Here is a 14,317-nt window from a genome sequence, read left to right as displayed (position 1 = left end):
TTTCTTTTTCTTTTTGTTTTTGTTTTTATTTTTTCCCCCGAATCTAGTTCGGCTGATTTTCGCCTCCTTTTTTTTTTATGCTTTTTTTTTTTTTTTCGGAGTGTGTGTGTGTGTGTGTTGTTGATTTTCCTTCCTCTTCCAGAGACTCGAGCGAGTTCGCTGGGCAGGAGAGGGGAAAAAAATAAAACCCAACAAATACACAGACACGCATTTTTGTAAAGGGAATCCCTCTTTTTCTCCTGGATTTGTGGATGCACCGATGAGAGATCCAGCCTTCCCAGGGACTGCCATGGCTTACCACCCCTTCCACGCACCCCGGCCGGCTGACTTCCCCATGTCCGCTTTCCTCGCAGCCGCCCAGCCGTCCTTTTTCCCGGCTCTGGCTCTGCCTCCGGCGGCGTTAGCGAAGCCCATGCCGGACCCGGGGCTGGCCGGGGCTGCCGAGGCCGGGCTGCACGTCTCGGCCCTGGGACACCACCACCAAGCCGCCCATCTACGCTCGCTCAAAAGCCTGGAGCCCGAGGAGGAGGTCGAGGACGACCCCAAAGTAACGCTGGAAGCCAAAGAGCTTTGGGACCAGTTTCACAAGCTTGGCACCGAGATGGTGATCACCAAGTCTGGGAGGTAAGAACCGGCCCCGCGCAGCCCCCCCCAGCCCTCCCCGCACCTGCGCGCCCTCGCCCCTCGCTCCATCCCGCTCCCCATCCGTCCCTGTGAATTAACGCGGCGAGTTTCGATCCCTGCAGTTTTTAGGAAGTGTTTCTCTCCGCTTCTCCGACCTTCTCAGTCACCGCTCCCCCCCCCCACTCCCATTACTACTTTTCCGACCGCGATCCCAAATTAAATTCGCGCACGTTAATTGAGCGCCCGGAATCCCCCGCTCCGTTGTTTTCGCCGCTTCCTTCCCTCCTGCCAAACTTTCCCCACGTCCGGGGTCGTTCCCGGCCCTGCCCGTGGCCCCGGGCCCGGGAGAGGCAGCCGGGGGTGCTGAGCGAGCGGGGAAGGGCAGAGAAATAAGGGAAAACAAGGATATGTTTTTGCCCATTATTTCCCGAAATGGGTTTTTTGAGCTTTTTCCCTGCTTTCTGCCACGGTGTGGGCAGCATAGCGGGACGAGAAGAGGTGGGACGTGAGGAAGGCTGGGAATCCTCAGCGAACTAAACTGAGAGATGGTGTTTTGGGATCAGCAGCCGGGGCCGGGCGGTGCGGGGGGCTCGGTGGGGCCGCAGCCGTCGGGGGTCGGCGGCGGGCGGGGGCAGCTCCGTACTGCTCTGGGTCTCTCCGCAGGAGGATGTTCCCCCCGTTCAAGGTGCGGGTGAGCGGCCTGGACAAGAAGGCCAAGTACATTTTGCTGATGGATATAGTGGCGGCCGACGATTGCCGGTACAAATTCCACAACTCCCGCTGGATGGTGGCTGGCAAGGCCGACCCGGAGATGCCCAAGCGCATGTACATCCACCCCGACAGCCCGGCCACGGGGGAGCAGTGGATGGCCAAACCTGTTGCCTTTCACAAGCTCAAGCTCACCAACAACATCTCGGATAAGCACGGCTTCGTAAGTGCGGCTGCGGGGCAGAGCGGAGCCCCCCGGGAAGGGACCCTTGGCTGGTGCGGGGTCTGCCCGGTGCCCGGTGCGGGATCTGCCCGGTGCGGGATCTGCACGGTGCCCGGTGCGGGGTCTGCCCAGTGCGGAGGCTGCCCGTGATCTCCCCGGAGGAACCGCAGGGCTTTAGAGCCTCCTCCAGCCGGGTCGGGCTGTGCGGCCGGGCCCGGCCGGGCCTTGCGGTGGCCTGGCTGTCCCGCAGCCCCCAGCCCCTGGTCCTGCCCCGCACCGAGGGGCAGCTCCCGTTCTCCGGGGAAAAATAGGAGGGTCGGGCTGCGGGCAGCCCCGGGCTCCCCTTGGCTCCCGCATCCTCGGCCTCTACGGCCTGACCTGCTGCTTCTTCCCAGCCTTCGAGGCTCTGTGGGGAGAGGAATTTAGGGGGATGGATGTGCGGGGCCGAGGCCTTGCGGAGGCGGTGGACGGCCGGGGGCTGAGCGAAGCCGGGACCGGCCGCACCTGCGCTGGGTTCCCGCAGCCGGGAGAAGGGCCGGAGTCGTTGGCACCATCTGCCTCTGAAAGCCCCTGTTTGTATCCCTTTGATGATATCTGCATCACTTAAAGGAGGTAAAACAAAACAAAGAGATTAAAGCCAAAAAGCTACCAACCAAAATAAACAAAGAAAGGAAAAAGAGAGAGGGAGAGAGAAAAGACAAGGAAGAGCGCTGGCCATTTGCAGAGACCCGCAGAAAGCAGGGTCGGAAGGCGAGGGGAGAGCGATCCTGCGGGAATGCACGGAGGGGGAAATCCCGGCGGCCCAGCCAGCTCTCCTCCCTCTGAGCGAGCATTTAGGGCGATAAAGGGAAAGTTCCTCACGCAGCGCTGCTGATGCGGGAATTAGCGGGGAGCCGGGGCCGGCGGAGCCGCGGGGGCTGCGGGACCCAGCTCGGGTGGGGAGCTCAGGGCACCTCCCGGTGAGCTTTCGTCTCTCTTTTTTCTTTTTATTTTTTTCCCCTTTCTATTTTGTCCACTCTTTCTCTCTCTCTTTTTTTTTTTTTTCTTTCTTTATTTTTATTTTTTCCCCTCTCACTTTTTTTTCCTCTTAAGGCAGGAAACAGCATCTTTGTTAAATAATACATTGCGAGGTTATTTATAGCCAGCAAGGTAAATCGATAGAGAAGGAGTCTAAAAAATACTTTCTTTTTTTTTTGTACTGGTGAAAAACTAGTTTAATTCAGCGCTTTTAACGGTTCGCCTCCTTCAATTAAAAATTTCTGGTATCTGTCGTTGTCCAAAATCCGGACTGTGTTAAATCTGGGAGATGAGGGTTTAGCCAGTGCCCATCTGGTCAAAGAGGGATGATTATTTTTTTTTAAGGAATGCAGATTTGCACGCCTGAATGAGAGTTTTTGCACCATTTTCATGATAAATCCTGTCTAGATTATATCAATATAACAGCGATCCGACAGTTCATCAGCAGGTGATTATTGCTTGGGTTAAAAAAAAAGGGGGGAGATTTTTTTTATTACCTTCTAAACCGAAATGAAGTGATAATTATTTAGCCATTTGGCCGATGTTATTTGACAATAATTACTCAGGCTTTCGCCGTCTCTCTGCGAATTCTGGGCAGTGAATTCTGCATTTCAGTCCGACCACAGCAGGTTGGGGAATTATTTAAAAGCTATCGGGCAGGAAGGCAGGCAGCGAGGGACAAGGGGTCGGAGCGGCCCCAGGGGCGCGGCTTGGGGTGTTCACCCGCTTCCAAAAATCCTCAGCCAAATCATGGGCAATTCAGGTTTTATAAGAAAACCCCAGTAAACCAAACTTAAAAAATAAAACGAAAGGGTAGAGAACGTCTTTAAGTGCTGGCGAGGTTTTCAGACACCTGGCTGGGAAAAAAAAAATAAAAATAAAAGTCTGTTCCTTCTGCTGCGTTGCTCCGAGACATAAATTCGCTATGGCTCGTGGTGAAACGCTCCTTTCAGGTCGCAGGCGCTGCCTGGGGCTGGCACCGGCTCCTGCCGCCCCCGACACTCACCCAGAGCCTTTTAACATTATTTTTTTTTGTGGTGGTGAGGGATAGTAATTTATTTTTAAGGACGGAAATATGAAAAGCGGTGAGAAACGTGTCGAAAAGTCGCGTCGCGTTTGCAGGGTTGTAATAAAACCGGGAGATCCCTTTTGCTGCTTTATTGCCGTGCTTAACACCCGCAAAGATGCTGTTCTGCCTGCGTTCCCTGACCTCCTGCTTTGGAGACAGATCCTGCAATGGCATCAACAACTAAAAAAAGAAATCTCATTCTCTGGCATCCGGTGAATTTGAGGGGTGTATTTTTTTGTTGTTGTTTTCGGGAGAAAAAGGGTTTTATTTTACGGAGGGAGATGGACTAGTGGGGCTGACGGCAGCCGCGGGCTGTGCTCTCTCGCCCATCCCAGACCATCCTGAACTCCATGCACAAGTACCAGCCCAGGTTCCACATCGTTCGGGCCAACGACATCCTCAAGCTGCCCTACAGCACCTTCCGCACCTACGTGTTCCCCGAGACCGACTTCATCGCCGTCACTGCCTACCAGAACGACAAGGTACAGCTGGGCAGCCCCTGTCCCTGTCCTGTCCCTGTCCTGTCCCTGTCCCCATCCCCATCCCTGTCCCTGTCCCAGTCCCCGTCCCCATCCCTGTTCTCACCCCTGTCCCCATCCCTTACCCTCTATCAGCGTATTTGTGTGTCTTGGTGAGGACATTTCCAGGCAAAAAGCAGCAACAGTAGAAAGGTTAAACCTCAAACCCTCAGAGTAGGATGCACCCTCAAACTGTGTGTATTATTGTTGCTATTTTTAGTATTGAGTACTAATAGTCAGTATTTCTATTATTACTGTAAATAATTCCTTGATGGAGTTTGTTGCGCCTTTCTGGGCAGTGGGAGTCCTTGCTGCAGGCCCAGGCTGTGGAGAGCAGCAGCAGGCCTGGGCAGCCTCACCGAGAAGGTGCCCAGGGCTCTGGAGGAGCCAAAAAATAGAGGCAGATAAGCTAATTTTAGTTGCTTTCGTGATTTAGCAAGTGTCACCCTGGGAGCAGGCAGAGCCAGGAGAGCGCGATGGGGAGCAGGGAGCCTCTGCCATCCCCTTCCAAGAGTTGTGTGTGTGTTTTAACCCAAAAGCTGACCCCCACCTCCACCCCTGGCTGCTGATGCTAATTGACAGCTCTGTCTGAGGGTCCTGGTGGGCTTGTTTCCCTCGTAAAGTTTATGGCGAAGAGTCACAATCGATTAAAGAGCACTTTGTCTGCTCGGCCGCCGCAAGCTGCGCGGGGCGGCCGCCGGCCGTGGGCCCCGTCGGGCAGGGGATGCTCGGGCCGGGGGATGCTCGGGCCGGGGGTCGCGGTGGGGCCGGGCAGCCGGGCCTTTTCCAGCGCCTCTCTCGGGGCCGTGTTTCAGTGCCATGCATTATTGAGAGCCCTGATGTCGCCCGGCAGCCCGTGGCAGGGAGGGATAAGAATAGCTTTTAACCAGCGCCGCGCAGCTCAGTCGCCATCTTCCCTCCGGGGGGCCGTGAAAAATAACTTCCTATCATTAAGACGCTATTAATAATTCAAGGCCAAACCTCAGCATCGTTTTTAATAAAGCATGCGGTGTGTTAACGCGGGCTCCGCAGCCGCGCACCCCGGGCTCCCCGACGGCGGAGGGGATGGGGTGGGGGGCGGCCAGGGCTTCACGCCGCCCCCTCTTCCCTTCTCCCCCCTGGCAGATCACGCAGCTGAAGATCGATAACAACCCCTTCGCCAAGGGCTTTCGGGACACGGGCAATGGCCGGCGGGAGAAGAGGTAAGCGCTGCTCCCGTCCCCCGGCTCTGCACCCTCGGGGGATCATCAGACACCCAACCCTAACCCTAACCTTAACCCTAACCCAACCCTAACCCAACCCTAACCCTAACCCTAAGCCGCCTCTCACCCGCAGGAAGCAGCTCTCCCTGCCGTCCCTGCGGATGTACGAGGAGCCCTGCAAGCCCGACCGCGACGGTGGCGAGTCGGACGCCTCCTCCTGCGAGCCCTCGGCCGTGCGCGATGCCCTGCACTCGCCCGTGGGTGCCCTCCCCAGCCCCCTGCGCCTCAAGGGCAGCGGCAGAGGTAACGCAGGAGCCGCGGTCCCCAATTGTCCCCAAACGTTCTGCTCCCTCGGGGCTGCCGCGAGCTGATTTTACTGTGGGCAGGGTGGGAAAACACCGGGGAAAATAAAGATGAGGAGCCCAGGAGTTGAAAGAACAAAAACAGAGCAAACTCAAATTTCATTCACGAGTTGCAACCTTTTTCTCTTTATGTGTTTTCTTTTGAATATATATTCGATCCTCTATGCACCTGATGTATTTATATTATACAAGAGGAAATGGGAAAGCAGCCCGTGTGCTCGCCACATTAGCCTGGCGTGCCCTGCCTTCCATGAGAATCTCACAGTCCCTTAAAAAAAGAGAAAAAGAGAAAAGAAAAATAATTAATACATTTGAAAGAGGAAAATAAATGTTGCAACTCCTGGGCTTCAAGCTGGTAAATGAAAACAAACCAGCAGCTCCCACGCTGCAGTTGTTGGATGCTGGGTTTTGTCTTGCCGCACTATCAATCTGCTCTTTAAACTTTCCACCAACCTGATTCCCTGCAAACCTTCATCAAAATTGCAACCCCCACCCCAAGCTGGAGGGAGGGTTTATTACACCCCTCTCCACTTTCAAAGGCTTGCCTGAATATTTGCCCCAGCCTGCAGAGCTTCACCTCACCCTCACCAAAAGGCTTTTCTCGTTTAGTGGAGCCGTTCAGGCAGGGGCTCAGCTCCCCTCGCCTCACATCTCCTGCCTCCTCTGAGAGCTCAGTGGGTTTTTTTAAATTAAAGAAGCCCTTTTAGGGAAGTCTGTACCATATTCCCAGCCTTAAAACTGCCTCTTTAACCTGTCTCAACCTGCACATTTGGAATAAATCCATGCTGCACTGGCGATCAGCTCCATGTAATTAAATATATGCAGGGCCATTTCCTCCTGTGCTGTCCACAGCCCACTCTCCTCATCCCCTCTCTGCAGCCCTCTCGGACTTTGCAGCTAAGGAGAGCAATGCTGTAATAGATTCTGCTTCTCCAAAGTGTTTTTCCTGTTTGGTACTGCCACAGGACTTGCTGTTGTTAATCCCCTTCCCCCAGAGTGGCCATAGCACGAGGGCCCATTTCTGCCCCCAAAACGAGTCTCTCCCATTAATAACGATCGCAGCTTCGCCATCACAACCTCTCCCTGACACCAGAGCTCTTGTGAGTGACCCCTTCCTCACCTCCCCTGGCTGCTTCTGCTCTGACCCTCTGTGCCTCCATCCCCTCACAGAGGAGAAGCCAGGGGCCGACAGCGACGCGGAGGTGGAGAAGGTGCCTGAGGAGCGGCCGGTGGCGACAGCCAGCCCCAGCGCGGAGGACGCGACGCCCCGTGGCAGCCCCCGGTGCCCGGAGGAACGGAGCAAGGAGAGGCACAGCCCAGAGAAAGTCAAGGATGGTGCATCCCCACGGGAGGGTCCCGGCGAGGGCCTGTTCGGCACACGGGGCCTGGAGAAGGACAAGGTGGAAGGGAGGAGGAAAGAGACGGAGCCAGGCAAGAAGGACACGGAGGGCGGCGGGCTGGGCAAGGAGGCCTTTGCCCCGCTGATGGTGCACACCGACAGCCCCCCGCACCTGAGCGCCGGCCACCTGCAGAGCCTGGCGCTCTCCGGCCTCCATGGGCAGCAGTTCTTCAGCCCTCTGGGCGCTGGGCAGCCCCTCTTCATCCACCCAGGACAGTTTGCCATGGCCCCCGGAGCCTTCTCTGCCATGGGCATGGGACACTTGCTGGCCTCGGTGACCGGCGGGGGCAGCCTGGAGAATGGAGCGCTCTCGTCCGCCCCGGGTGCGGCAGGGACGGCCACCCCCTTCCCTTTCCACCTCTCCCAGCACATGTTGGCCTCTCAGGTAAGCCCTGTGTCCCCATCCCTATCCCTGCTGTCCATCTGGGCCTTGGGGTCCTCTCTTCATGTCCTCCCAAAAAGCTCCCCGGGTGAGCGGAGCACTTTGGGGATGCAGGTCAGGCCTGGCCGGTGTCACAGTGTGGGGACACGCAGGGTGGCCCCACTGCAGGGACGGAGCTGTTGGTGCCCTCAGCCTTCCCCAAACCCCCTGCACCTCATAGGGACAAGGGGGTGACACACCTCTGACATGTTACCAGATGTGGCACAGGCAGAACGTGGGGGACATTTTGAAGGTGGCTTCAGGGTTTATTTGAGGAGGAATCTTGATTGTTTTGCAGCTGCTGTGTCTCCTCCATAGTCAAGGGCAGAGTCAGGAGCTGTGGCCCTGCCTGACCTGTCTGTCCCCATCCAGCAGCTCCCTGTTAGCTCTGAAGCGCTCCCACAGCGCCTGCACTGGTGCTGTCTTTCCCATCTCCTCTGATGGAATACATAAAGATGTCTTTGAACTCCCCTAATTTATCCATCCTGTTTAACAGTGTGTTTTAATGTGGTTAAGGGGCTGTGATGCTGCACAGGCAAGGACACAGCATGCAGGGAGGGGCAGATCTCAGACAGGGGTTTGTGCTCGGTGTCACCAGCCTGGCTTGGGATGGGGCAGGTGGGGCTGTGCCCCCTCCCTCAGCCCGTTCCTCACGGACACCCCCATGCTCTGTTTTAGGGTGACACTGGGCTGTTTCATGCCTTGGCTGTTTTTGGGAGCACAGCTGGGGGAGGGCAGGCAGGAGCGGGGGTGCAGCGGAGCAGCAGCAGCAGCGCAGCTCTGACCGCTCTTTCTCTCTCCGCAGGGAATCCCGATGCCCACCTTCGGCGGACTCTTCCCCTACCCCTACACCTACATGGCAGCGGCCGCAGCGGCAGCCTCGGCCATGCCTGCCAGCAGCGCTGCCGCCGCCGGGCCGCTCTCCCGCAACCCCTTCCTGGGCAGCAGCCGGCCCCGCCTGCGCTTCAGCCCGTACCAGCTCCCGGTGACCATCCCGCCCAGCACCAACCTGCTGACCACCGGCCTGCCCGCCAGCCTCAACCCCGGCTCCGAGGGCTCCAAGGCCGGCAGCAGCCGGGAGCCCAGCCCCCTGCCCGACGTGGCCCTGCACAAGGGGGGCAGCCAGCGCCCCGCTGCCTCCCCCAAGGGCTCCCTGAAGGAGTCCCTCAATGAACTGCAGAACATCCAGAGACTGGTGAGCGGGCTGGAGAGCCAGCGGGAGCTGTCACCCGGCAGGGAGTCCCCGAAGTGACCGGCGGGGCGGGCAGCGAGCCCTCCCGGCGGGGCGGAGAAGCACTGGTATTTTGTACAGCACAGTATAAATATTTATTGTGGAGCGAGGGGTGGGAGCAGACAGGGAGCGGGGTGCTGGAGCAGAGGGATGCACCCCTCCAGCCATGAGGATCCACCACCCCAGAGCCAGGAGGGAGCAGCTGGAGAGCAGGGATTGCCCATCCCTTGGGCTGTGGGGCTGGGAGCGGCTCCCCCCAACTCCGGCGAGGCCACGGAGCCCCCAGGACCCCCCCAGTTCCCCGCTCCGGGCACTGGGCAGCTCAGGGGAGGGTGATGAGCTGGTGCCGAGACACCCGATGGATGGGGCAGCCCCAGCTCCTGCCTCGGTGCGGGGCGAGAGGGGCCAAACCCTCATCTGTGCGAGGGGAGGGGGAAGGAAAAAAATAATTTTTAAAGGAAAAAAAAATAAGAGAGAGAGAACTAAGGAACGGAAGATGGAAATCAAACCGCCTCGGAAGCCGCCGCCGCACAGAGCGAGCATGGCAGGGGGAGCCTCGTGGGTACCTGGGCAGATATTTATGAAATAAATGGTAATTTGTGTAAATAAGCTATAAGGATCCCAGAATATGCAAATTGGTATTAATTTATTCAGAGTTGTACATTGGTGTGTACATAATATTTAGAGTTTAACTCCTCGCATTTAAGTTTTTTTCTGTTTTTTTGTTGTTTTTTTTTTCATTTTACATGAACATATATATTGTAAATGAAAACTATTTAGCTCTTTGTGATTGAAGGAGATATCGGTTTCTCTGTGTTTTAAAATATTGTTTATCCCGCCTGTTCTCTAGGACAATCATGTGCCACCGATAAAACAATTTTTGGAGTCATTAAAACTAAGATTTCAATCCTTTAATGGACTTTTGCAAGAAAAAAAAAATAAACCAACGAATCCAAAACGTAACTAAGATATTGCTACAGTGCGGGGTATAGAGAATGCAGGAATAAACCTCAGGTTTTTATTTTTCACTCCAGAACAAAAAGAAAAACCAAAAAAAAAATACCCAAAAAACAAGTATAATAAATTTAAATATCACAGGACTGTGCTCTATATTTGTTTTAAAATAAAAAGATACATGATTTGCAACGTGCTGGTTACTCGGGTATGTCTGTTCAGTTTTGATGAATTCTCACATCTTTCAATAAAAAAACAAAATCTATTCGGAGAAGTCCTGCCGGCTCCCTCTTGTTTCATTCCCGCGGCCGCTCCGCCCCGTCGGGGCCGCGGCTCCTCCGCAGGTGCGCAGCGCTGGGAGCCGCCCCTTCCTCGGAGCGCGGAACCTCCGCGGCTGCCGGGGAAACGGCCCGGGGAGCGCAGGGCACGAACCATCGGCTCTGCCCGGCGGGGTTCGCTGGAGCAGGGGGATTCGGGGTTCGTCCGGGCCTGTCCGAGCCCCTCCGCGGGAGGAGAGAGGCAGGTGCGGTGGGGATGAGGCACCGCGACCCTCCGCGGGTACCGGGCTGCCTGCGCTGTCCCCGGGGAGAGCCGGGGAAGCAGAGCCGGGGCCGCCGGTACCGCCCCGGGGATTCTCCGGGAGGGAGCGGGGCAGAGCGGCACCGCCGGTCATGTGGAAGGGATGGTGGGGAAGGGCTGACCCGGCCACACCGGTACTGCCAGGGAGAGTGATGGAGCAACCCGGGCACACCTGTACCGTCAGGGCTGGTGATGGAGCTATCCGGGCACTCCGGTACCGTCAGGGCTGGTGATGGAGCTATCCGGGCCCACCGGTACTGCCAGGGATGGTGATGGAGCTAACCGGGCACTCCGGTACAGTCAGGGAGAGTGATGGAGCTACCCGGGCCCACCGGTACCGTCAGGGAGAGTGATGGAGCTACCCGGGCCCACCGGTACCGTCAGGGAGAGTGATGGAGCTACACGGGCGCGCCGGTACCATCGGGGATGGGGACCCGGCGGGCAGTGGCTTTAGGTCCCCCCGTCTCTGCCGGAGCCTGGAGCCGGTCGGGGGGTCGCGGGGCGCAGCCACGGAGGAAGGAGCAGCTCCTTTCCTGCCCGGTTCCCCCGTCCCGTGAGGGACCTGCGGGCGCGGCCCCGCGGGCCGAGGCTCAGAGCCGGGCGCGGGGCGCCCTCTGCTGGCCCCGCTGCGCTCCCCCCGACGGGGCGGGCCCGGGCCCTGCTCGGCCTCCCCCGCGCTCCCGTTCCTGCGGGCAGGGAAAGGGCTTTGAACACCCCCCCAGTGTCTGAGGAGAAGTGCTGGGGCTGAGCTCCTCGACGGCCGGAGAGGAGATGCTGCCTCTGTGATTATTTCTGCTTGGAGGGGCACCGGCAGGGTGGGAATGGCTTCCTGGGGAGGAGGGAAGTGTAGAGACTAAAGTTATTTCTGAATAAACGTGACTCAGGATGAGCAGCGATTCAATGGGTTCTGTTTTTAGTGAGGGGGCACAACAAGAGCCAGTGTGGGGGCCCCTCTGGCCCTTTGATCTCTATTCCATCCCTTCTGGATTTAGGCTGAGGTGGTTGGGAAAATCACAGCGGGGAGATGCAGAACATGCTGGGGCAGCCTCATAACGGGTTCCTGCCATCCTGCTGGGTCAGGGACAGCCCTGTCACCCATCCTGGATTGGGGGCCAAGCAATGCTGCCAGTGGGAATTTCCCACTGAGCACAAAGCCGCTCTTCACCGGGGAGGGGAAAAGTGTTCTGTGGGTTCATGACGGTGACCCTGAGGAACAGTGCCCAGAGGCAGGGAGCAGGGCCTGCCCCCCCCAGCCAGGCTGCTTCTGCTCCATGCCTGCCCTGGCCATCCCCAGCCTCTGAGAAACCCTATTCAAGCAGCTCGATGAGCAGCTACCGATTAGTCACGCACTGTGCTGGGATTTCTTTTCCTCGGCTATGAAAAGGCGCTGGGAGGCCCCGCGGGGGCTCACCCGGCACAGCACCCCCATGGCTCTGCTGCTCTGCACCTGGCAAAACCTGGCTTGGCCATGCCACTGTGCTCACTGTGGAGTCACGAAAATAAAGTTCTGGTTGTTCTGGGGATATCTTGAGCTGGTGTTTCACCACCTAAACGCCGGTGCCGTGGCACCAGAGCAGCAAGGTCCCCAAACACCGAAGCCTTCGCTAGGGTTAGTGGTGAGTTCTGAATTTCTTCAGCTAAATGCACGAGGTGCTTGGCCAAGCACTAAAAATAGCAGAGCTGCCCTGAGGGCTCCGTGGGCCTGGTGGACAAACCCTGGCTGCCTTGGCCGCTGAGCTGCCGTGCAGCACAATAGCGCTGCTGGAAGGGCTCCATGGGCGGGTGTTTGTAAACAGGAACATGAGCTCATGCCAGAGCATCTCACAGCCCTGCAGAGGGGGAACGCTGCCATGGATCTTGTCCCTGTGCAGTCCAGGGGGGCTCTGCAAGCCCCCGAGCCCCTCATCTGGGCTGCTGGCCCTGTGCTCGTGTGTTATCCCGCATTTTGGGTCATGGGTGTGGGGCAGAATAAGAGGACCAAGAATGGTTGGGAGGAATTTTAAACCCCATCTTGTTCCAAGCTCCTGCTGTGGGTAGGGACACCTACTAGTCCAGGTTGTTCCAAGCCCCATTCAGCCTGGCTTTGAACACTTCCAGGGATGGAACAGCCACAGCTTCTCTGTGCAAGAACAGCATAGAGCTGTTCCAGGCCCTTTTTACCCTCACTGGGGAAAATTTCCCATCAACATTTAATCCAAATCTCACCTCTTTTAGTTTAAAACCAACTCCCTCTCCCTGCCACCTGTCTGTGTAAAAAAGTCTCTCTCAATTTCCTATAAACCCCCCTTAAACACTGGAGGTTGTGGAAGGGGTGAGGGTCTGAGAATGATGCCAGGGAGCCGGGCATGCCGTGGTGCCAGGATCCTGCCCCACCTCAGGAGCTTTTCCCAGCCCAGGGCCTGTCCCTGCCACACAAATCAAATCCCCACTGGAACTTTTCAACGGGCCAGTCCCGACTGTGCGAGCGCGGGGTGCGGCGGCCGGGGAAGGGGAGCCCCGGTGGGACGGGGCGGGCGGTGGGGCCGCAGCTCCTTCTGTCGGGCTGGCGCCGTCCTGCCGCCGCAGCCGGGACAAAGCGGAGCTCCCGAGCCCCGGCCCCGGCTCCCAGTCAGGGCCCCTCCGGCCCCGCTCCCCGCCGAGCGCAGGGGCGAGGGGAGCGCAGCCGCGGTCACGGCCCCGGAGCCCCAATTACCCGCGGGGCCGCCGCTCTGTCTGCGGCTCCCGATCGCGGATCAATGGACAAAGGGCAGCGGCGGGGCCCCGGCGGGCTCTGCACATCCCCGCTCCTCGCCCCCATCCCGGCCGGGCATCCCTGCGCACCTGAGCGCTCGGTGCGGGATGCGCGGCCGCGGCTCCGCACCTGCGGCCGGACGGGATTTATGGGGCTGTGGGGGTGAGCCCCGGCCTGGAGTCCAGCCGGTCTCTGTCCGGACAGTCCCCCCTGCCTGCTCCAGGGCTGAGCCCCCCCGGAACCTCCTCCTGGGTCCTTCCTCCGGGCACCGGCATCTCAAAGGCTTCTGCGCCCCGCTCATCCGGTTTTGGCCCGCGGTCCCCGGGGCACGGTCCTTGTCCCGGGCAGGGGCTGTGGGAAGGACACAGCAGCCGTCCAGGCTGCTCCTCGCCACAAGGTTCCCAGAGCCACTTTGATCCGTGTGGGTGTCTGGGGGGCGAAGGGAGGGGGTGGGTAAAAACATTATCAGTGAAAAAGCTGCTGTTTATTTTGATACGAAGCCGGTTCTTAGCCGCAGGCACCGTTTGCTCCGTCCTTGCTCTTCAGGCAGGGTGGGAAAGGGGAAAGGGGAGGCTCTCGGTTTATTCCGGTTGTTTACAGCGAAGGGTGATGGCGAGGGAGAGCCAGGTCCGTCGCCCCTCGGCGCCCGCCCGGGCCTTTTCCCAAGCCTTCCTCGGTCAGCGCCGGGAAGGGAGGAGGCTCTGCTCGGGACATCCGACGGGATGGAGCGGGGGGTCCTGGCGGGGGGAGCCCCCCTGCCCCCTCCGCTGCTCCCCCATCGCTGCCAGCCCGGGCCTCAGGCCAGCGGCACGGGAACGGCACCGCTTCCTTGTGGGTTAGCAGGAAAACCCAAACCCAAACCCAAACCCAAACCCAAACCCATCCCGGGGGTTTTCCCTGCCCCAATCCCGGAGGATCCCGGCGCTGTCCCGGGCTCGGCCGCCAGGTGGAGCAGCAGCACCGCCCCGAGGGGCGGCCCCGGGGGCGCGGCCGTGCCGGGGGTCCCGGGAGGGTCCGGAGGGACCGGGAGAGTCCGGAGGGTCCCGGGAGGGTTCGGAGGGTCCGGGAGGGTCCCAGGAGGGTTTCGGGGGTCCCCAGAGGGTTCCCCAGAGGAGCAGCCCCTACCAGTGGCACTATCAGGGATCCCAGGGGTTTGGCTTCCTCCAGACCGCAGGACTGGGGGGATCTGTGGCAGACACCCCACGTAGTGCCCACCCTCCAGTCCATCTCTCCTGTGTCCTGCCGCCTGCATGGCCGTGTTGTGCCTCTCTGAGGGCCT

At 58.7% G+C, this 14,317-nt stretch overlaps 1 protein-coding gene across 1 annotated transcript; it reads left to right on the top strand.

The window, feature by feature from the left end:
• The first annotated feature begins 10 nt into the window (after positions 1–10).
• On the top strand, positions 11–10,002 carry TBX2 (T-box transcription factor 2). Its single transcript, XM_015647015.3, has 7 exons — positions 11–624; positions 1,288–1,555; positions 3,977–4,123; positions 5,285–5,361; positions 5,495–5,664; positions 6,894–7,507; positions 8,349–10,002. The coding sequence occupies exons 1-7, from the start codon at positions 260–262 to the stop codon at positions 8,793–8,795; spliced, it is 2,088 nt and encodes a 695-aa protein (XP_015502501.1). The 5' UTR covers positions 11–259; the 3' UTR covers positions 8,796–10,002.
• The last annotated feature ends 4,315 nt before the right edge of the window (positions 10,003–14,317 follow it).

This window comes from Parus major, chromosome 19, assembly GCF_001522545.3.
Source record: "Parus major isolate Abel chromosome 19, Parus_major1.1, whole genome shotgun sequence".
In the NCBI taxonomy this organism is placed as follows: domain Eukaryota; kingdom Metazoa; phylum Chordata; class Aves; order Passeriformes; family Paridae; genus Parus; species Parus major.
This window is presented reverse-complemented; position numbering and strand designations above follow the sequence as displayed.